Source organism: Xiphophorus couchianus, chromosome 13 (genome assembly GCF_001444195.1).
Source record: "Xiphophorus couchianus chromosome 13, X_couchianus-1.0, whole genome shotgun sequence".
Lineage (NCBI taxonomy): Eukaryota > Metazoa > Chordata > Actinopteri > Cyprinodontiformes > Poeciliidae > Xiphophorus > Xiphophorus couchianus.
In genome coordinates this window covers 3,058,204-3,079,945 of record NC_040240.1, presented here as the reverse complement: position 1 = coordinate 3,079,945, position 21,742 = coordinate 3,058,204, and the positions used below count along the sequence as shown (strand labels likewise).

The following is a 21,742-nucleotide window of genomic DNA, read 5'->3' as shown; positions in this document are numbered from 1 at the left end:
GGGAACAGAATTTCATACAATACTGGTAGTCTTTCTTTCTCTCTTTCTCTCTCTGTCTCTCTCTCTCTCTATTTTTTAAGAATTTTTTTGGCATTAGTTGCCTTTATTTGACAGCAATCTGACAGGAAGGGGCAGGGGGAGGGGAACTGGAAGAGTGAGGAATGGGCCAAACTAACCAAGTAAGGGAGTCAGACTCTAGACACTGCGGTCTACAGTCTCTTTATGCGGGCGCTCTCTAAGCACTGTGCCACGCAAACACCCGTATTCCGGTAGCTCTTGCTGGAATTTTCAGTTTCTTTTTGGTAAATTATTTACATTTTTACACAAGTTGGGCTGTCTGACAAACTCACCTAGTTTGCCTTCTTTCATTTTCTTGGAAACATTAGTTTTGTCACGTGATTATGACTACTCGGTGCAACCCCTAGAATACACAAATATTGACTTCTACCCATATTGAGGTAGGAAGCAATAAAGGTAAAAGTGGCAATAAAGGTAACTGAGGTGTTAGTGAGAAGCTAACAGAGCCTTCACCTGATTAAACCTGATGTGTTCAAAGTGATTAAGATTTATCTGCTTGTCTTTACTTCAGGAGGAGGCTGGTTTTCAGGCAGCTACACCTATTAGGTAATGTCTTTATTTTTCTCCATCCACTGACATGTAGTCATGTAAGCAGAATGTTGACATGATGAATGTCAACGTTCTAAAATAATGACATTCATCATTTAACTTAAACGAAATACATGTTGTTTGAAAAAAGAGAAATTAATGCAACTGTAAATCTGGAAATTGCTAATGTTTTTAATTGAACACGTCTATGAACATATATTTCTAGGTGTAATTTTGGATCACAAGTTGGGAAACGGTATATCTAACATGTATGTAATAATATTAGGAAAAACAAGGCATATGTTGAACAACTAAACTTTGCACACTCCAACGTTATCGTATTGACACAATGCAAAAAAGAGTATTAAGAAAGATATTCAATGTTTGAGCTCGGGAGCATACGAATCTTTTTTTTTTCTTCAAATCACAACTTCTGAAATGTATGTATTAAGTACAATTTAAAGCAGCACATAATATATTCAAAGCCAGAAAGAATATGCTTCCAAAGAATATTCAAAATTTATTTAAAAGTAAAGATTGAAGGTATGATCTGAGAGGAAAATATAATTTAATAAACCATGTGTAATAAATTACACATTGTGACCTGCACATACTCTTAAAAGTATGTGCAGTTCAGCTTGGATGATAAAATTAAGCAAAGTAAAAATGTTGCACAATTCAAGAGCAAAATTAGCATAAATAATGTTTATAAAAATGAAAGTGATAGAATGCTATTTTATTTCTAAGCTGTGTGTATATGTGTATTAAGCTTTGATCAGTAGATGATAGAGGAAAATTTTAACAAACTAATTTAAGAACTTGTATTAAAACTCGGAGCATGAAGAAGCAATGGCTTATCCAGTCCTCTCCCCCATACTGAAAATGTTAGTTGCTGCTTGTTGGAGATTTTTTGGTATTATCATTTTATTTTCTTACTCTAGTTCACATTAAGTCTATAGATCTTTGTGATTTTCTGTTTAAAGTGTTCTCTTCTTTAAATGACCTGGAGGTCACTACTGTCTGTTCAACTTTACGAGAAATAGATAACACTGAGTTTCTCAGACTTTAAACCCTTTTGCAAGAACACCTCCTAATTTAGTAACCACCTGTGAGCAGTCGTATTTTGTTTTCTTGACAGTATTGACCGAGATTTGAACCGGGCTCAGACCTTTGATCAGATATCACATCTGGACCTGGGTTGTTAGATGTTTGGGTTAGAAGCTTTACGACCTCTGTTGTTTTTCCTGACTGCCCCCTTGCCTGTCCTTCTTAGACAATAAAAACAGGAGCCGTTGTAAGGGCAGCCCAGAATGCTCTGTGGATTCTTCGGAGGAAGAGTTCTCAGAGCCTTCCCTTTTGCAAAAGCTTCACGTTGAAATTCATATACGTTGTCTGTGGTTCTTTCTTTTATTTAGGTTCGAAAGGAAAATACCTATCACTGCTAATGTTTATTTTCCTGTATTTGATGTAATTTAATGTTTATATACATTAACACACATACAATGTTTATATACATTTTATGTATATAAACTAAATGCTTATATACATATATATAAACATGTATATATTTATATACATGCTTACTGTATATAAGCATGTGTATAAACAGAAATTAGTATGCATACTAACTTCTGTTTCTGCTAATTACTGTTAACAAAAAGACCTTCAAAAGAGAATAGCAATGCAGTTGATGTTAGAGCAATCAATAAGCTACTTAAGGACCACTTGTCAGGTTCTGTCTAACCACTGATAGAAGCAGTGCAGGAGACAGTGCTAGGTAGGAGACATTCTCCAGAAGAGTTTCTCTGGTTCCATTAGTGCGTTGTAGGAACTGCTAGCTGACCACTGTGATTAGGTTCCAGCACTTCCTAAGCTGACTTGAATTTGACGTAAGCAGCTACGGGTTTGAAAAGTATTTATATTTCTTTATCTTTTTATATTTTGTTAAATTACATTAAAGACAAACATGTCTATCTCTGTCTGCTTGCAGGGGAGAGAGAAGAGATCTGTCCCTCCATCGACCTTTGCTCTGCTGGATCATACGAGCTGTCTTCTCCCTCCACATGCTGTTCCTGGTGCTGCTGGTCCTAGTCTTTCTGGTACCGCTGTCTGACCAGGACCACAGCTGTAGTCTGTCCAACAACTTTGCCCGATCCTTCTACCCAATGCTGCACTACACCAATGGCCCTCCACCAACATAAGAGCTGCCAACCCAAGACACCTGTGTCAGAGATCTCAGCCATACTCTTTACTATATCGTAGTTAGAACTACCGTTCTCCTACACAGAACAAGTGATGTGTTTTTTGTTATAATTATTCCCTCGGGATTTAAAATAGATTGTTTATTATTTTAATCTAAAGCCATATTGGTTTATTTTGAAATTTTGTAATTTTTAAACCAACATTTTTCCACATGAAGACCCTGCTGCAATAAACTATATGACACAAATAAAGTCCCAAAATACATTCTAATATATTATAATATATATATACAATATATAATATATAAACAAACGGGGTGCAACTTAGAAATATTCTAATATTTCTAAGTTGCACCCCGTTTGTTTTTCAATAACTGCCCTTCATCCTTTTCCACAAACAACACAAAGTGTCAGCAGAGGAAGAGGAGTAGCACCCTTTTATATCACTGCCAGTTTGTTTTGTTTCAGAAGGCACAAACTTTTTATACACTATTAAAATGAATGTTCTTTGCTTATAATATTGCTGTTTCAAAAGATGACAAAGTGGAGATGTTTTTTAAATGCACGGAATCCTCTAGAGACAACAAGTAGCATAACTGTAGATGCAATAATTCTGAATGTGGATTATGATGGTTAAAATGCATTTTAAAGCCATTGCATTATTTCCTTTTGAAAAATACAAAAAGACACACATTTGTTCTGATTGTCATTTTTGAAAATTTTCCTGTTAAGCAGATTGTTGACTCTAATTTGACAACCAAAGAGTTGAAGAGTTATGCTTTGGCCATAGTTGACCTTTTTGAGGATTTTAGTCAAGTTATGCTCCATTTTATTGTCTGATGCTTTCAGTAAACATAGACAGGAAGTGTTAGGTTGAAGCTGACATTTCAACCTGACTGAAGATGGCTTACCCCCTTTTTGTGAAGGCTACCAGGGGAATATGGGCTATTTAGATAACAAAGCAAGAGCTGACCTCATTTTCTACAACATTTACATTCTAGCCATCAGGTAGAAGTCATGGTCAGGATTAGGAAAAGGAGAGCCCAGATATTACCAGCTGTTATCTGGGCCCCCAACAGAGAACTGTTGGGGGCCCAGTCCATCAACCTGGAGGTGTCAGAGTAGAGGTACACATCCATCTAGCCTTAGGAGAAGGTTTGGCTATTTCCTGGACGTATTTTAGAACTGAGTTTTCCTGCTTTGAAGCCCAGCCAACAAAAATGGAAGGGGGTGTTGAGCATCCCTGTGTAGCAGGATGGTGTTCATTTGTTCTGGTTGCAAAAACATCTGGAACTGACCTGACAAAACAAGTGTAATTTAAGAGTTCTCTTGAATGTTGCTGTGAAGATAAACCAACAAAGTTCCCCCAAAACATAAATCTGTTTAGATAAAAGCATCTCACAGACATTCTGTAAATATAAATAGAAGGTTTGAATGTAGCCACTCTAAAGGCAGACAGAATTGAAACAGACAAGAATTGTAAAGTTGTTTTATTTTAGGATCTTTTATTTATGAGATGCAGAGATTCTCATTTTTACCCGATAATAAACTGCTATTTTGCTGTTCTATGCTTGCAGTGATTCTGGGTTTAAGAAAAAGTTTTCCTGACAGACAAGTTTGACAGACATTAACATTAGCAAGACCTGATATTTTCAGTAATTGTAGACAAGGTGATCTCAGCATCTGATCTGGTCATATGTGTCCGTGCGTGTGCAAGCTAAAGACAGGATAGAAATAAACCATGACACAAAGGCTGAATTTACACATTTCATGGATAAACATATAAAAAGCACCTTAATGTTACATATTCAAGATATTTGGAAACAGCAGTTGTTCAGTATACACACAATCCCAAAAGTTTTATATCTGCGAGCTATGAGTTTATGAACAACTCTCATAATATCCTTATTTTCTACAGAAGGCACAACACAAGAACTTTAATTTTAAAATAAAAGTGAAAAAGATTTCAAACCAGTATGAAATTCCTGGCATTTTTTACAACACATAAAGTTAATTAAAGCAAACCCATGTTTACTCACAGCAAGAGAGCTTGCTATGAGTAGAAGATCATCTGCATATCATCAAAGGACAATGAATTATGGATGAGCACTTATATTGTTTATCATAATAATTTTTTATAAGACTTTTATGTATCATTGTCATGATATAATTAATGTTTAAAAGCCCCTAAATCTGTCTGCATTTTCAGATTTACTATTTTTCACAGCTTGTTCATTAAAGGTGTATTAATAAAATGCTGTTACTGTGTGCAGTTTCGTGATACAAATCACGCTTCTCTATGTAACGGTAACCTAAAGAAACGCATTACAGATAAGTTGTTTTTTGCAAGAGCAGTATTTGTTTGTGGGTATGACATACAATTAGCTAATTGTACTTTTAACTCTTCTTCCACAAAATAACAAATTGTTCTTATCGTTACTTTTGGCGACCACAATAGTTGCCATAAAATATAAAACTTTAAGTCCAAATTGTCCACCCTACATTGATGCTGTGAGGCTCAATGTAGGGCCTCACCCCGTTAGTCAGACACTTCTGAATAACAAGGTCTCGCTAAAGTGCTGGGTTTTTTTTTTTTAAGGTTTTAGTGACTCTAGTGGTCTTTATTTGATTGTTAATTGACAGGACGAGAGAAGGGTGAAGACATGCGGCAAAAGGTCGCCAGGCCAGGAATCTAAACTGCGACAGCCGCGTCAAGAACTACGGCCTCCTTATGTGGGTTGTGCCACCTCAGCACATCCCTGTGCTTGTTCTTTTTGAACTTTTTCACATTGTTACCTTTTGACACCAAACTCCCTCGCCACCCTGCAAGAAGAAGCATGATATGAAATGCCAATTCTGAACTGCTGCTGCTGTAGAGATTTTTTTTCTTTTGCAGAAGATGGTCCGAGCTGATGGGAAAATAGATGCAGCTAAATCCAGGACAATCCTGGTAGAAAATATTTGAAAGTGGGGTTGAGGTTCATCTTCTTTGACCCTAGACATACAGCCAGAGGTACAATGGAATAGTTTAGTTCAAAGCATATTCATATTTTAACATACCCCAAAGTCCAGACCTAAGTCTGTGATAACTATATGGACATCCTGGTCACCAAAGCACTCTATCCAATCTGACTGAGCTTGAGCTGTGTTGAAACAGAGTCTCTCAATACTGCCAGAGACATATCCCCAAAAAACTTACCTTAAAAATCTTTTAAATATGTTTACTGATCATACTGGCAGAAAGCAATTTACTAGGTTAAATACATTGTGAAATTAAACACATTTCACGATGTGGGGCACACTGTCCCCCAAAACACTGATATGGCTGGAAACGTAGTTGGTGAGGGCTCCACCCACTCCTTCAACATATTGGTAGACAGGAATTTTTTTGGAGGCTTTGTCTCATCAAGGCCGGGATGGCTCATCAGAAATGTTATCACCTTAACGTAGATAGATCGTCAATTTTAGTTAGGTACTTCTCCCCTGAGCGCCCAAAAAGCATGTGTCATGGATAAAATGAACAAGTAGCTAGTTCAAACTATATTTCATCAAAACACCTGGCTCTGATTCCCCAGATTTCTCACCACCACCTCTGTTGGTCAGAGGTCTGACACTGGGGTTCAGATTTTAGTTCTTCACTCCAGAATGCGTCTGGCCCTCCAGCAGTACAGGACACTACCTGTCCGGCTTACTAACAAAAAGCAGAAACACTAAATGCAGCAAAATCAAACCTCATGAACAATTCATGAACTACCTGAAATCAAGTCACTTTATCACAGAGCGAATACTGATACGTTTCTGATAGAAACATGATTGGATGTGTGACGATCCCCTTCTGTCCATTAGGTGTCTCTCTTTTTCTTCTTTTCAGGAAGCAGGCGGATGGACTGCTAATTGAACACACCGGGCTGATGATAAAAACTGATGTTCAGCCAGTTACCAACCTGCTTAGTTGGCCTCTGGATCAGACCGGAATGGGCAGCAGCATTGGTTCACACTCCTGTTAGACTGGCTGTGCACTCCTCCCAGAGCCATATCATTTTGTAAATCAATTATTGTTTGTATAGATTTGCTCGTCTGTCTCCCATTTTTGTCATGCCTTTGGGCTAGACATGACAGATGACAATAATGAATCACCTGTACTAATTGAATCAGCACCTCCTAATTATAATTTTATATGTGAAAATAGAAAAGATAGAGGAAGAAGGGTTGCTACAATTTTTCACGAGTCAGAAACAGAAAATAAGATTAGCTATCATAACTACACAGATGATATACAACTCTACATTACAATGTCACTCTGAACCCATTCAAGCAATGAACAGATACTTAGAACAGACAAATGTGCGGATGTGTCATAACTTTCTCCAGCTGAACAGAAACAAAACGGAAGTTATTTTAGACCCTAAAGAGGGTGTTGTTTATCTGACACCCTATGAATGCATCACTAGTCTCTCCTCCCTCCCAGCCTGAAAATGTCCTACCTGACATGCTGCTCGGAGAAAAAAATATGGCCACAAAGAGACTTTCAGGTGAGTGGGTGAATGAAAATTTGTTAGTTGTGCTTTTGAAAGCTGGCTTTGAGCGAGGCAAGGCAAGACAACGATATGGCATTTATAGTTAACGTGTACGTTGGAGCCCTATTCTCAAATGCAAGTGCAAAGAGAGCTGCTCTGCAAGAGCATTTTCCAAATCGTCCGGTTTGTGTGAATGGTGGCACGTGAGAGCCGACTTACAAAACTTCAGAGGTGCACTACCAGGCGCTGCAACAACATTGCCTGAACTTGGCACTGTTTACCATTTTTGCACTTGTGTGGTTGTTCAAATTTGGCAGCATGTGACTTGTTCTGGGTCTGCCAGTTTGATAGTCATTTAATCTTTTGTTTCTTTAATCTGTTTTTTTTTTATTACTATTTTTGCCAGGCATGAGGAGGGGCAAAGGGAGCTTGAGCCCCTGCCCCTTTTATCCTTGATGTCCCCAGTGCCCTTTTTTTTTTTTACCCCACCAGGGGGTCTTTTTGTGGGCTCTAGAGTCCCTTTCTACGAAGGAAAGGGGAAAGGAGAGGAGGGAAGACATGCGGTAAACGTCGCCGGGTCCGGGAGTCAAACCCACGACAGCCGCGTCGAGGACTTGAGGCCTCCAAATGTGGGTCGCGCTATCCCCTACGCCACCACGGCACGACCCCCCAGTGCCCTTTTTGAGTTTTTTTTTTTTTTAATTTTTCAAATTTTTATCTATATGTCAGAAGGCCTGCTTGTGCCCCTCAACAATAATATTTTGCCAAAATAAACTAGTCTGGCTGCCCTCAGTGTAATAATGACTCTCAGTTTCTCTGCCTCCATGTTGTTCAGACACCAGGTCCATGGTGGGTGGGTGGGGGGGGGGATCTGTACCCTCTAACTATCAAATTATGGGCAAGAATTTGTTCATACATTGGTTTGTAAATAAAAACGTAGGTCTGATGTTGACGTTAGAAAAACTGTTTCTGTTTATATTTTCACAATTGTCCTCGCAATAGCGGGAAAAAACCTGCCTCACCCCTAAACACAGAAATGCTTCAGCTGCAGAGAAAACTTCTGACTTTAACTTGGCTACAGGCCCGGTTGGCTACAGGCAGTCTGAGTTGGTCCCACCGACAGATATAAAGAATGTCTACCTTTATATCAGACATCCTGATATAAGACACTGACTGTCACCGCCAGTCGTGACGCAGCTCAAAGCCCCGGTACCACCTGCTGACTGTTCGCTCTGCTTCTCCCTAACGTTACTACCAGGCTAGTTAAAGCCACTGCTGGTGGGACTTGGGCTGGTGGTGAGCGGCTGTAAATAGAAGTTATTGCAGAACCTCAAGTGTTAAAGGAATTGCCCATGGACCTTACCAAGCTCCGCCCACAACCGACCTAGAAAATCCCACCTGGCCACAAGTCTCAAACAAAGCCTTGCGGCACTTTGTTTCTATGTAAACATGGCGTCTTCCACTTCGACTGATTCTCTGCAGTGTATTTCTGACTCGATTAGTGCATCATTTCTACCGGATTTTCACAATATATAAGCTACTACAATGGACAGAAGAACTAAGAAGTTCATGTCATCTTTTTTGGATGAAATCAAGGTGTTTGAGCCACGCGATGCCTCCAATATTGTGCATGTCACATCAAACTGCTTTCGCTTGATGAGGAAAATGGCAGATCCACACACTCTCTACATCAATATAGCTGTGGACAAGATCACTGATGCCTATTGTTCTTGCAAGGCTGGGCATTCATTGTTTTGTAGGTTACTTTTGAAATCAGTGGGTGATTCCTCTGGTTCGTTGGCAAATGTTTGAGTGTGCCTAGGCCTGATACACTGTACGTGTTGCTAGAGTGGCTAACATGAGTAACAGGGGCTACCAGGGGATTCCAGGTAGATTCCAGAGATGCACAATGCAGAGGCTGTTCATGCAGGGCCGGCCCAAGGTAATATAGACAAAATCCTCTGTCCCCTCACCCCCAAAACCTGTCCTACTAAGAACCTCAGCATCACTAACATGTTTAAATATAGATAAGGTGAAGTCTGTGAGAGGGAGACCAGGTCTGCCGAGTTTAAAATCAATCACTGATTATTGGTTATTTGCTGTGATGTATTTGTGAACAAACCCAACTCAAACACAAAGATTACACCATATTGTAGCCATGGTAACACAACAATTGTTTGACTGTCATCAAATCATCTTGATAGTTTTATCAAGGTGATTCTTTAAACTTTTACAAAGTAAACTACCTAATTAAATCCCAAATGTATTTTTTCCCCTCAATGCATTAAATAAAATATATAACATTGTCATTCTCTATGAATGAATGCTACAGGTTTAGATCTATAGTCTGTGTTACAATTCAACCATTTCTAGGGGCCCCTGAATGCCTGGAGGGCCCCTACCAGCAGCTACCGAGTTTTCTTTGCCTTGATATCCCAGTCTTATAATTCTAGACCTCAGAGGTGCTAACATCAAAAAATTATATATTGTTAACCCCTTTGAGCTTTTTTTGATCTATAAATCAGTCTGCAGCCAAGTTGTTGTAGAGGTTACATAGATATTATTAGGGCTTAATTAGTAAAATGGCAGCAAATTTTCTTATTTCATAACTTCATAACCAGCGACCTTCTCTCCGATGGTCGGAGAGAAGTCTGAGACCTACAGTCTCAGACGAACTCAGCCCTGAAGGACTGTCAGCAGCAGAAACGGCAACAATATACCTGTTGGGGAAAATATACTACATTTGCTTTGCATTGTCCCCACGTGATGGCAATGACGTGGGGACGTAGGATCCAATTAAATTCTTGATTAATATGGGTTGTTGCTATGTTGCTGTACAGTGTTTTAAGATCTTGTTCAATATGCCCTTTTTAACTTTGAGACCCTGCCCCTCCAAAGGTCTCTGCACAGCCCTGATGTTTGCAATAGTTATATTAAAAGCACTAAAGGACTCCTTTTTATATTTCCTTGTCCATTCTTGCTTGGTGATTTATTTATTTTTTTGCTGTGGTATTGTTTATTAAAGGTCTAGTGTTGACCAAAGAAAACTAATGAAGTTAATGTTTCACTAACTTTATTAGTGAAAAACATCTTTGTGCAACTGATGGCTACATTAATAAATATTTAAATTTTGCAGTGCCAAAGTGTGATTTTGTATGCAAATTAGAAAAACATTATCAGTCCATTTCAAAAGAGTACACCAGTGACAATTTACATGCTGTATAGTTCAAAATAACATTGGAGAAAAATATTGTCATATATCTCATGTATCGTGATATATTAAAAAAATTAATAAATAAATAAAATACTGGTTGACGGGGTGCTGATGCATTTCAATCATTGAACAAGAGGCAGGTACAGATTACCAATCCATGGAAAGTAACAAGATAAGCAAGCACACAGGCTTTCTCACATAGGGCCAGTTAACTTAACCTAAAACAACTCTCATGGCTACTCTGCAAGGAGAAGCCAGGGTAGCCAGAGAAAACTTATACATGCATGGGAGAAAATGCAAACCCCGTCCAGAAAGAAGCAAGGCTGGGATTAGAACCCAGGACCTAAGTGCTCCAAGGCAACAGTGAAAAGTGTTAAGAAGTGTTTTAGATTGATTTTATTTTTACAGTATCAACCTACTTTAGTCTTGGCATCTTTAAATAAAGATGCCAAGAGAGTCATTTCTACAGGCAATATGGTTAGATGGTTCCAATAGAACCTCACTTCAAGAATCCAGCCCTATTCCTTTAACGTTTAACAAGTTCTGATTAACTCGTGGAACATTTATCATACTATTGCTAATTGTTGTGAAATGGAATAAAGTGAATCTAAATACTTTAGTAAAGAAAGGTTTCTAGGTTAAAGATACAACACTTCAAAACATTTTACTTAGTTTTGTAGTCAGCTTCTGTTCACATTTTATATGGATGTAAATGAGACAATGATTAAATACAAATTTTAAATAAAAAGTCTTTACAACACATAGGAATTTAGGAATTTTGCATCCCAATTAGCAAAATTATGCATAATTGGGCGGAACTCCAACCAGAAGATGGCAGCAAATGGCTTCCAGTACCAGGATTGTCAAAACTACCCAGTAACAAGCTACAAAAAATAAATGAATATTAAGAATGTCTCTGCTTTCATTGAGTACTTCTTGAAAGTACTTGTAAGTATTATAAATTAAATATTAAACAGTTTTTTCACATTTATGTAATTTGGAAGAATACAGATAAAACTGCTGTGATTTGATAGCTAGAAGAATATTCTATTCAACAATTTTATCTCTAGAGTATAGAGGGCCACATAAAATTTTTGGCAGGCTGGATTTGTGCTTTACATGACCCACTAATGCCTGCCATAGTTGATTGCATACATTACCTTTTCTTTGTGGTGGTGTGATCCACGTTTTTTTCTTAATGTGCCGCTAAGACAGAAAAACTGGCACTACTCAGGTCTCAGCATCAGGAAATGGCTTTGTACTTTTTTGGCGCCTTATCAAGAGTAGAGGACCCCAAAGTGCTTCACACTATAGTCATTCACGCACACACTCACACACTGTTGGCAAGCTGCCCTTGGGCAGTCTGACAGAGGCCAGGCTGCTTCCAGGTCCACCGGAAGCACCCTGGCCTCTGACCTCCACCAGCAGATAAGTCAGGTGAAGTGTCTTGGCCAAAGACAGAACGACAGAGGCAGGTGAAGCGGGGATCGAACCAGCAGCCTGCTGAATGCGGAGCGAACTCCTACCATTGTTGGAACCCAAAATATGGGATTTTGTGTAATTTCGAATCCTTTCACATCTTTGAAATATATGTATAACATTCTCCTGCCCTAGAGCTTGTGTCTTGGAATCATATGTAAAATTCACACACTTGTTCTTCATTAAGATCAATACTGTGCACTAGGTGCACAGGGTAGAGCTTTTCTTGCTAAGTTTTTCTCATGTTGAAGAACCTCTGAGTGCCTCCATGTGGTAGATAATTACTAGCCAATTCATTCAGAAAACAGAAAAAGCTGTCAGCTTTCAGTTTTTAATGCTGCAGTGCCAAAGTCCATACTTTCTAAGTTCACACTTAGAATGATTATAGTTGGTGGTTAATGTTTTTGGATTGCATTTTAAGCTGTGGCTTCAAACATAAACTTTAATTGTATAAATTCAGCCTTAGGTGAAGCAAGCAAACAGAGAAATCTTTAACAGTCACTTTGGTAAAAGGCCACGTAGCATAGTCCTGCTCCACTGACAACTTGCACAAAAGTAGAAAAACACTGAATGAACAGGCACCAATGAGACACCAAAGTACGCAAAGTATAGCATTAGTGCAAGAGGAAATTTTCACTGCAGAGCGACAAAAACAGTACCCTGTCCTCAGAGTAACAGTCCTCATGGAAATCATGAATGTTAGTTTTGTGGTCTACATGCACCTTTAGATATCAGAAGAGATGTTTGGATATGACTTGTTCTGAATATTACATCAAGATGAAGAGAAAGGATACCAATACTGCACATTGAACTGCTGGGTAGAAGTTAGACGACATTCTCATGAACACTTGACATAGTGCACAATCACAAAAAATACTTACACAGACGAAGCCTGGTACAATCAAAATGACCAGAAAGATCTAAAAAAAAAAGAAAAAGAAAATTTCACAACAGCACCTGGTGCTTTTTTTGTGTTTGCTTCTTTTTAAAGTCAGTTTTCTTTTTCTGATCTTTTAATCATCTTCCGAGGTGGTTTCCATGACAACTTGATCAGCGATTATGTAACCAGGTGGTTCCACTGAAGAACTGGCATCCCTTCCATCCATAGACCAGTGCTCAGGAACGGTGTAGCTGTGGGAGAAGTGTATGTGGTTACTTATAGTTCTGACAAATAAAACCCAGGATACTCACCCAAAGCTTATCTCGAAAATGGATAAGCAACAAGCAAAAACATGACAACACATGCAGGAGCATCGGAGACAGCTAGTATTAGAAGCAGTTATGAGGCCAAGTTATGGAGGTTTTCAAAGAAAGTTTGAATCTTAAGGACTACATACCATTTGGCAAAAAAAAGTCCAAATTCAAAATTCTTATAGGGGCAGTAGTCTGTGTTTTCCAGCCACATAGCACAATCAAGTAACTAGTAGTAGTTATGTTACTTTAAAATGTTATAAAAATGCCCTATATATCAAATATGACTTTAAAGAAATTTGACTTTATAATCTAACATATTTAAATTGAGCCACAGTCTCTTTAAGAATGTTCTGCTCCTTCCAACATTACACCTACAGAAAGTCATCACAGCATCGCTCCTCTTTAACAATGTTTTAGGCCAAAAAAAATGTCACCACCTGGATTTAACTAAGCAAATAGGTACAAGCCTCCTATTGGATAAGTAGTGCATAGGCGATTATCTTTCAGCTGACAGCAAGTTATTTAACCCCAGCTGATGCAATGAGTAACTCCTCATTTCTTAAACAACCATGGCAAAAGACACATCCTGTGGTCGTGGAAAAGACGTTAGTCTGTTTAAGAAGGGTCAAATCATTGGCATGCATCAAGCAGAGAAAACATCTAAGGAGATTGCAGAAACTACTAGAATTGGGTTAAGAACTGTCCAACGCATCATTAAAAACTGGAAGGATGGTGGGGAACCATCGTCTTCCAGGAAGAAATGTGGTCGGAAAAAAATCCTGAATGATCGTGATCGGCGATTACTTAAATGTTTGGTCAAATCAAATCGAAGAAAAACAACAGCAGAACTCAGGAGTATGTTTAATTGTGAACGCAAAAGCATTTCCACACGCACAATGCGAAGGGAACTCAAGGGGTTGGGATTGAACAGCTGTGTAGCCGTAAGAAAACCTCTAATCAGTAAGGCTAACCAGAAAAAAAGGCTTCAGTTTGCTAGGGAGCATAAAGATTGGACTCTGGAGGAATGGAAGAGGGTCATGTGGTCTGATGAGTCCAGATTTACCCTGTTCCAGAGTGATGGGCATATCTTACCCTGGTAAGAAGAGAGGCAGGTGAAGTGATGCACCCATCATGCCTGGTATAGAATAGAATAGAATTACTTTATTCATCCGAGCAGGGAAATTATTTAGCAGTTACAGCAGCATAGAGGCAAGACACACAACAACCACCACTGAGTAGCAATTGTAGACAAAATAAAAATTAAACAGTAGTGCCTACTGTACAAGCCTGTGGGGGCAGTGCTATGATCTGGGGTTGCTGCAGTTGGTCAGGTCTAGGTTCAGCAACATTGTGTGCCCAAAGAATGAGGTCAGCTGACTACCTGAATATACTGAATGACCAGGTTATTCCATCAATGGATTTTGTCTTCCCAAATGGAACGGGCATATTCCAAGATGACAATGCCAGGATTCATGGGGCTCACATTGTGAAAGAGTGGTTCAGGGAGCATGAGACATCTTTTTCACACATGGATTGGCCACCACAGAGTCCAGACCTTAACCCCATTGAGAATCGTTGGGATGTGCTGGAGAAGGCTTTGCACAGTGGTCAGGCTCTCCTATCATCAATACAAGATCTTGGTGAAAGATTAATGCAACACTGGATGGAAATAAATCTTGTGACACTGCAGAAGCTTATTGAAACAATGCCACAGCGAATGCAGGCTGTAATCAAAGCTAAAAGCGGTCCAACAAAATATTAGAGAGTGTGACCATTTTTTGGTGGCGACTTTTTTTTTGGCCAGGCAGTGTATTTGCTAATTGCTGCTGAATGAGCTGAGAGTGGGGGAAGGCAGAGGGGTGGAAAGTAGGAAGTAAGAACCTTGGAAACTGCAGCTCTGAAGTGGACGTTTGTCCTTGAAAGCAGTGCTCAGTTCCTCCAAGCGTTTTGTACAGGATTCTTTTGCCACAAGAGATTAAAGGATTTCTCAAACATGCTATAATCAAGGCTATATTTATAAATCAAAAACATCCAGGTATGTTCTTGATAATGGAATAACATTACAAGGAAAAGCTAAAACAATCAATTATGCATAGTACTACCCCTTTAAGGTATGAAAAATGGTAAATGACTTCTACTTGTACAGCACTTTATCAGGTCCAGAAAACCTGATAAAGCGATTTTCTTTCCAGAAAATCTGACTGAACAGAGTCCAGTCAATAAAAACAGGATGCTAAGATAACCTAGTCTAACAGATGATTGAAGGTTCCCCACTAAAGAAAGAGCTTCACTGACCATTCCACTCTCCTGTTGCTTAAACACAGTTCAGATCAAGGTAAGCATTGGGAAATTTACTGTCCTTTGGTCCAAAATAGCATTTTATCTAAATTACTGTTCAAGCTTGTTTCTGGGCATTTGGTCTTGCTCTGGGTGGGGGTTTGGTGGGATGGGGGTACACCACAGGTTAGAATCAAATCTTGTAGTGTGGCTGTTGTGTGAAGACACTACATTCAGTCATTCACACATTATATCACAGCTACCCTTGCCCCCCCTTACCACCACCACCAGTAAGAAGGATGAAGTGCCTTGCCCAAGGACACTTTGGGGGCTCAAACCAGAAACCCACACAGTTGCAGGACAAACTCCTACCACAGTCGCCATGGCTACCCCATGTAAAAAATATTGATGTATATCCAACATGTCATGTTAGTATTATGTGAAAGCACATTACATTAATGTTGAATGACACGAGTGCTAGACTTCTGAAACTTACTCCTCACTTTTCATTTGAAATCCTATTATAGGTAGAGGAGAGGACAAGAGGCCTTGAGACTGCATGTGTCTAACCATCATATGGTCTTCAACTTGTTCCCCTGGAGGCACCATAGAATTATCATTACTGGAACTGGTGGTGAAGGTCTGATCTACATCAGCCTGCAGGTAAAATGGAGGGGGAGGGTGGTCACAGTAGGTCTCAGAGGTCGGCGAGGACGCAGCAGTTTGACTGCTGCTGCTGGATGTGTTGGCATCCAGCATTTCCAGGAGAAGGTTGTACACCAGAACCACGTTCTTCTTCTTCATGGTCGACAAGTGGTCCATGCCTTTGTTGCTGTGGAGAGAGAAGGTGAAGAACTGAAAAAGCCATGTTCACTATGTCTTCTCTGAAACTCAAAAGAAACTGTCTCATGTTTCATTTGATGTATTTCAGTGTATTGTAATGGAATTCTATGTTACAAATTACATGGGAGGTGTTAAAAGTTTGAATATTGTTTTAGAACTTAAGCCTGCTTTAAACTTCTCCATAGCCATTTCCCTGACCTATCTGCAGTGTTTATGATAACGGTTGATTGCTAGTGTTCCCAAATACACTAACACTAAAATTAGAGTTAGTGTTCCAGCTGGTGGAGTTTAGGTATCACTTACATAAACCAGTAAGTGAAACATTTTGATGTTAAACTTAGAAACCAAGTTAGACATACGATCACACATTTCCCCTCTCATTACAACCACAGAGTGGTCAAAAAATTCTACAATTTAAACTAACTGGAGAAATTAATTAAAACATTAAAATACTTTGTAGCAGTTATACTTGAAAAGCTCCCACTCCAAACTGTGAGGAAATGGGATGGTAGAATGCATTCTACTTTGCTGAGCTTGACAACAGGGGAAAGAAACAGCAGAAATCTGATTGGAATTACAACATGCTAAGATGTTAAGACAATGTTAAGACATGTTAAGATATCATCACAATAAATGGGTGAAAACAGAATGGCACACTATTTGTGAAAAAAGTTCAATTGTGAACAATTTTGTGTTGGTCTGTTACATAAATCTCAGTGATATACACTAAGGATTGTGGTTGGAATGTGACAGAATGGAAAGTTCAATGAGTGGGAGATTCTGACATATATGGATGCTTCTTCATTATGTCATTTTCAGACGTGTGCACCTGACATGACGAATGTGGGAGAGCAGCATGGTGAGGTGGCCAAGGCGAAGAGTTTGCTGCTGCGTGGACAATCCCAGTTTGGAAATGGCCCAAACTAGAGCATCAATGACTGAGTCCAGAAGGTGCAGCAGCTTGTTCCTGCTCTCTAGTTCCTCCGTAGTCTGTGGGGAGTTTGTACATAGATCTGAAAAAACAAACAAACATATTTTACATACATTTTTAACTCAACAACACTGTCCTTGGCAGCCCTATCCCAGTAAATTCAACCCAAAGTCAAACTCATAAAACCTACAATATTGTCAAAGATTTACTGACCTAAGCATGCTAAATACTGCCATCAGTGGCTCCAACTGATAGCAGCTTGACTTACCTTCTCAATTACTCAGCATTTTTAATTGCCTACTTTGGGGCACACACAGTTGATCTTAAAACATAGAAAAACATTAATAAGTACAAGTTAATATCATGGTCATCTTGATAGAATTGATCATTGTGGATACCTCTCGCTTCATATTTGTTTGTGCATACATCAAAGCAACACACACAAACAATTCCTCATTTCCTTTCCTCACATTTAGATCTAGATTTGTTAGATCTAGATCTGTTTAATCTAGATCTGATTTCCATAGAAACAGTTAACAGTCTTCTTTTGCTGGAGACCATGTCTCTGGTCCCTCCGCCCAAGCTGCTTCTCCACCTACATCTGCCATCTTCAAACCTCTGAACTGTTTCCCCCTGATTTTATCAAAAGATGTTTTTTCTCATGATGTTTTGACATCATGAGAAAGATGAAACCCTCCACTTGTGAGCCTTACCCAGCCTCCTTCGAAAAATCACAAATCACCGCCTCAAGTTCTCCAATACCTCTCTTAAAAACCACTCTCTCTAATCTGGTCATGACCCCTTCATCTTAAAGATAGTCAAAATCAGATCATGCTTCAAAAAATCCACTCTTGACCCAGAAGTCCTTTCAAATTACAGACCTATATCCAATCTGCCCTTCATATCATACAGCACAGAGACCGCGCTTGTGAGTCGGAAATGACCTCCTGATGTAATATGATGCTGACTCTCCCTCCCTCCTCATCCTCCTGCTGCTTTCAACAGTCGATCATGGCATCTTATTCAACCAGCTTCAACTCAACACAAGATGCACTGACATTGCCCTCCATTGGTTCCAGTACTTACCTCCCAAATCAGATAAAATTAATCGCCATGAGTTAGTCCACATCAAATCCAAACACAGTCATCCTCAGTATTCCTCAGGGTTCAATCCTTGGTCCCAACCTCTTTATTCTTTACCTCCTTCCCAATTGGTTAAGTCATCAACCGTCATGGTTTGTCCATTCACTGCTATTTCTGATGACACACAGCTTTATGTGAATGCCACTGCTGTAACCAGGATAGATAAAGCATAAAGCATCCTCATCAGAACTTGTCTGGAGAAGATAAGGTCATAGACAGCGCACTATTTTCTCCAACTCAACAGCTCCAAAACTGAAGCCATTCTAGTGGGCACATCTCATCATCCACAAACAGCAAGAGACATGTTGTCTAAACATTGTTTTTCAAATCCATTAATCTTGAATTTCGAGTTTTAACTTAATACTGCAATTTAAACTAAATAATTATTTCACAATATAAAATAAAAAAATATCCTGACCTAGTTAAAGAGCACACATTTCTTTATTTTTTCACTCACAATATAAAGATAAAATGAGTACTTAATTTACTATAGAATAATTTCAATTTTTGTTTCAAATTGCATTAACAAAACGTCTGACTAAATAAAGAATTATATTAAACATCGCAATGAATTCTGGAATGCCCTCCCTGACGCCACAATGCATTGACTATTTTACAAAAGGCATTTCTTTTTAGCAAAATTTTGGTTCATTTTCTTAGATATTGGCTTTAATCTCTTTTATTTATTTATTTAATAATTATTCATGTTTGAGAAATCCTTTAATCTCCTGTGGCAACCATTCACCTGTGCAAAATGCCTGGGTGGACCTTGGAATCTGAGGCTCCTCCTCGGAGTTACTAACAAAAGTCTGAATTACAGCCATATAGTAGAAAAAAACAGCTATGGTAAGATACTACAGCCTCATGAAGTGTGAGGTTTGCATGTTTCTACAGAGCCTTTATTCTGATCATCTGGCTCATCAACAAACCCAAAGACTGTTTGTTTGTAACAAACACTCAGGATGAAAAATTAGACAATGGACGAGAGGATAAGCTATAAATCAACCTGTCCACCTATAATGAGTACAGAGGACACATGAAAGAGGAGAGACACAACTTTCTTCTTATCTAAATTCATCATTCCCGTTACCTCCGGATTTTTCCTCCACCTTTCACCATATCTCTTCTTGCACAATTTGTCCTCTTTTGGAAGACCAGCCAAGCTGCAGCAGAGCAGAATCAATAGAGAGCAGACCCTGGCAGAGTGGTGTGTTCTGTTGGGAGGAGGAAACTTTGTTCGAAAAGGTCAGTCACCTCCATGAAACCTGTAACATGTCTGCTGGTCAGGAGGAGGGGCAGGAAGAGGGTGCTGTGACCACTGGAAACCACTGCATCCTGTACTGGCAGGTCATTTCATCCACATATTCCTACAAATCAGTAGAAAAAAGCTCTCTGCATGGGTGTTTACCCAAACCTAACCATGACTTGTGGTGATTGCTGCTAAATAGTGCTGCAGCCAACAAATGAGCCACTACTCCTTTAAATACTGAATTTTATTCAGCAATATTGTAATTCGATATGGGAATTCCATATGGTGCATAATCTGTACTTGTATAATACATTATGAAGTCCAGAGGACACCAAAGCTCCCCACACTATGTTCAGTCATTCACACACTGATAGTGGCAAGTTACTGGAAAGTAGCCTGACCCCCACCAGCAGACAAGGCGGTGAAGTAACTTGCTCAAGGACACAAGGGCAGAGATGGCTGGAGAGTGGACTGAGCCAGTGACCCATTCCTGCCACCATTGTTTTATGATTGTTGTTCCTTGTGGTAATAAAATAATGCCACAGCCACCATTTTCTTTGTTGTCAAATGGGGAGGGAAAGTAAAATATTCTTTCAATAAGCTAGCTTAGCAAATCATCTTATTAAAAGAATATTTCATTTTCCCTTATGCTTTGCACTGTGAACAAGTTGTTTGAACACCAAATACAAAAAACAAATATGTTTTTTTTGTTAGCTTTCAGAGCTAATCATGCCTCATTTCAATTAATCAAAACAAACCTCAGTACATATTTACATTGAACTGTGATATTATTGGATTGTTTATTAATTATTGGTTTCAGTTTATCTTGATTGGTTCCTTTTTATAATTTTTTCCCTCCACAGTTTATTAGTTTTTCTTAATTTTTTCATTTTCCTTGGTATTTTAGCATGCTGTTTGAGTACATCAGTTCACAAGTTCCCCTTTTCATTCAATGTTCATACCACATCTTACCATGCAGTTTTTCATAAAACAACAGTTGAAAGAGACTGAAAGTTGTTTAGCTATTATTTCCCAATAATCAGGTGGTTCCCCTGCTTGATAATTTCTTTTAAATTACATATTACACAAATCACATATTAACAGTTATTTATAGCCAAACCAATCTATCGTTGCACAATACTAGCAGACTGCTAAAAGTCCTGCTTTTAGAGAGGCAGTCACACTAATGATGATCAGTTGATCTTTTCATTCTTTTTTCTTCAAATTATACTATTGAGAGAGTCTTGTGCTTATGCTGGGGGTAAAACAATATTTTACCAGTTTAGTCAAATGTTGTTTTCCCCCAGCATAATAGTCTTGTTTCTGAATAGTCTTGTTTTCATTTTAGAAAATGTTGTTTTGTGTTTCAGCCTTTTATAATGTATGTGAACCAGAGATGTGGTGACTGTCACTAACCCTCCATGTTCAAGATTATGACAGTAACAACAACAAAGCTGAGGGTCAAACTTATCTAGGTTATGTAAGGACCTAAAGCACACATTGCTTTACTGATTACACAGCACCAAGCACACTTTGTATCTTCACGCAACCTTGGTACAGATTTGTTGTCATGATGTTTTTTTGTGTGTGTGTGTTGGTGATACTCACTAGAGTTGAGCAGGATCATGGCCTTGAGGCAGACATACTCCTCCCTCTGCAACTTGAGCTCCCGAAAGCGAGAGGTTGCTGCAAGAAGCATGTCGAAAATCTCCATGATGCCCTCCACACACTGTCCCTCCTCCCTGAAGAGACACAAAGTAAGAAATAGTAAATTACTGGGATAGCACTCTATCAAATCCATAAGACCCCAAAGCGCCTTACTCTACATTCAGTAATTCACACATTGAAGTAGTCACAGATGTCTGGCGCCACCTGTCTCTGACCACCACTACCAGGCAAGGCACCTTGCCCAACGACACAACGACAGAGGCAGTCAGAGCGTGAATCGAACCAGCAACCCACCAATTGTGAGGTAAATTCCTACCACCGTTGACGAAGAAACAAAAAAAGATAGATGCTTGGTTTGTCCAACAAGATGGCGATCGGGAAAAAAAGCATTAATAAACCAAAATAATCCCAGCACTTCAT

At 39.0% G+C, this 21,742-nt stretch overlaps 2 protein-coding genes across 10 annotated transcripts in view; one reads left to right on the top strand and one right to left on the bottom strand.

Annotated features, from left to right (window-relative positions):
- LOC114155579 (nesprin-2) overlaps positions 1-5,079 on the top strand; it is a 53,183-nt gene extending 48,104 nt beyond the window's left edge. Inside the window, exons 14-15 of the mRNA XM_028035533.1 lie at positions 590-624; positions 2,597-5,079. Of these exons, the coding sequence (XP_027891334.1) occupies positions 590-624; positions 2,597-2,807 (246 nt within the window). The 3' untranslated portion in view covers positions 2,808-5,079. The remainder of the gene's footprint in view (positions 1-589; positions 625-2,596) is intronic.
- A 6,097-nt stretch (positions 5,080-11,176) lies between these two features.
- Positions 11,177-21,742, bottom strand: part of esr2b (estrogen receptor 2b) — a 76,164-nt gene continuing 65,598 nt past the window's right edge. For 6 of the 9 annotated variants that reach the window (XM_028035535.1, XM_028035534.1, XM_028035541.1 and 3 more), the window contains 4 exons: positions 21,263-21,396; positions 17,161-17,344; positions 15,985-16,320; positions 11,177-13,148 (listed from right to left, as the gene is read on the bottom strand). In XM_028035535.1, the coding sequence (XP_027891336.1) occupies positions 13,031-13,148; positions 15,985-16,320; positions 17,161-17,344; positions 21,263-21,396 (772 nt within the window). In that variant the 3' untranslated portion in view covers positions 11,177-13,030. Of the gene's footprint in view, positions 13,149-15,984; positions 16,321-17,160; positions 17,345-17,530; positions 18,553-19,137; positions 19,620-21,262; positions 21,397-21,742 lie in introns of those variants that run through there. The other 3 variants (XM_028035540.1, XR_003597782.1, XM_028035542.1) reach the window with 3 other exon arrangements.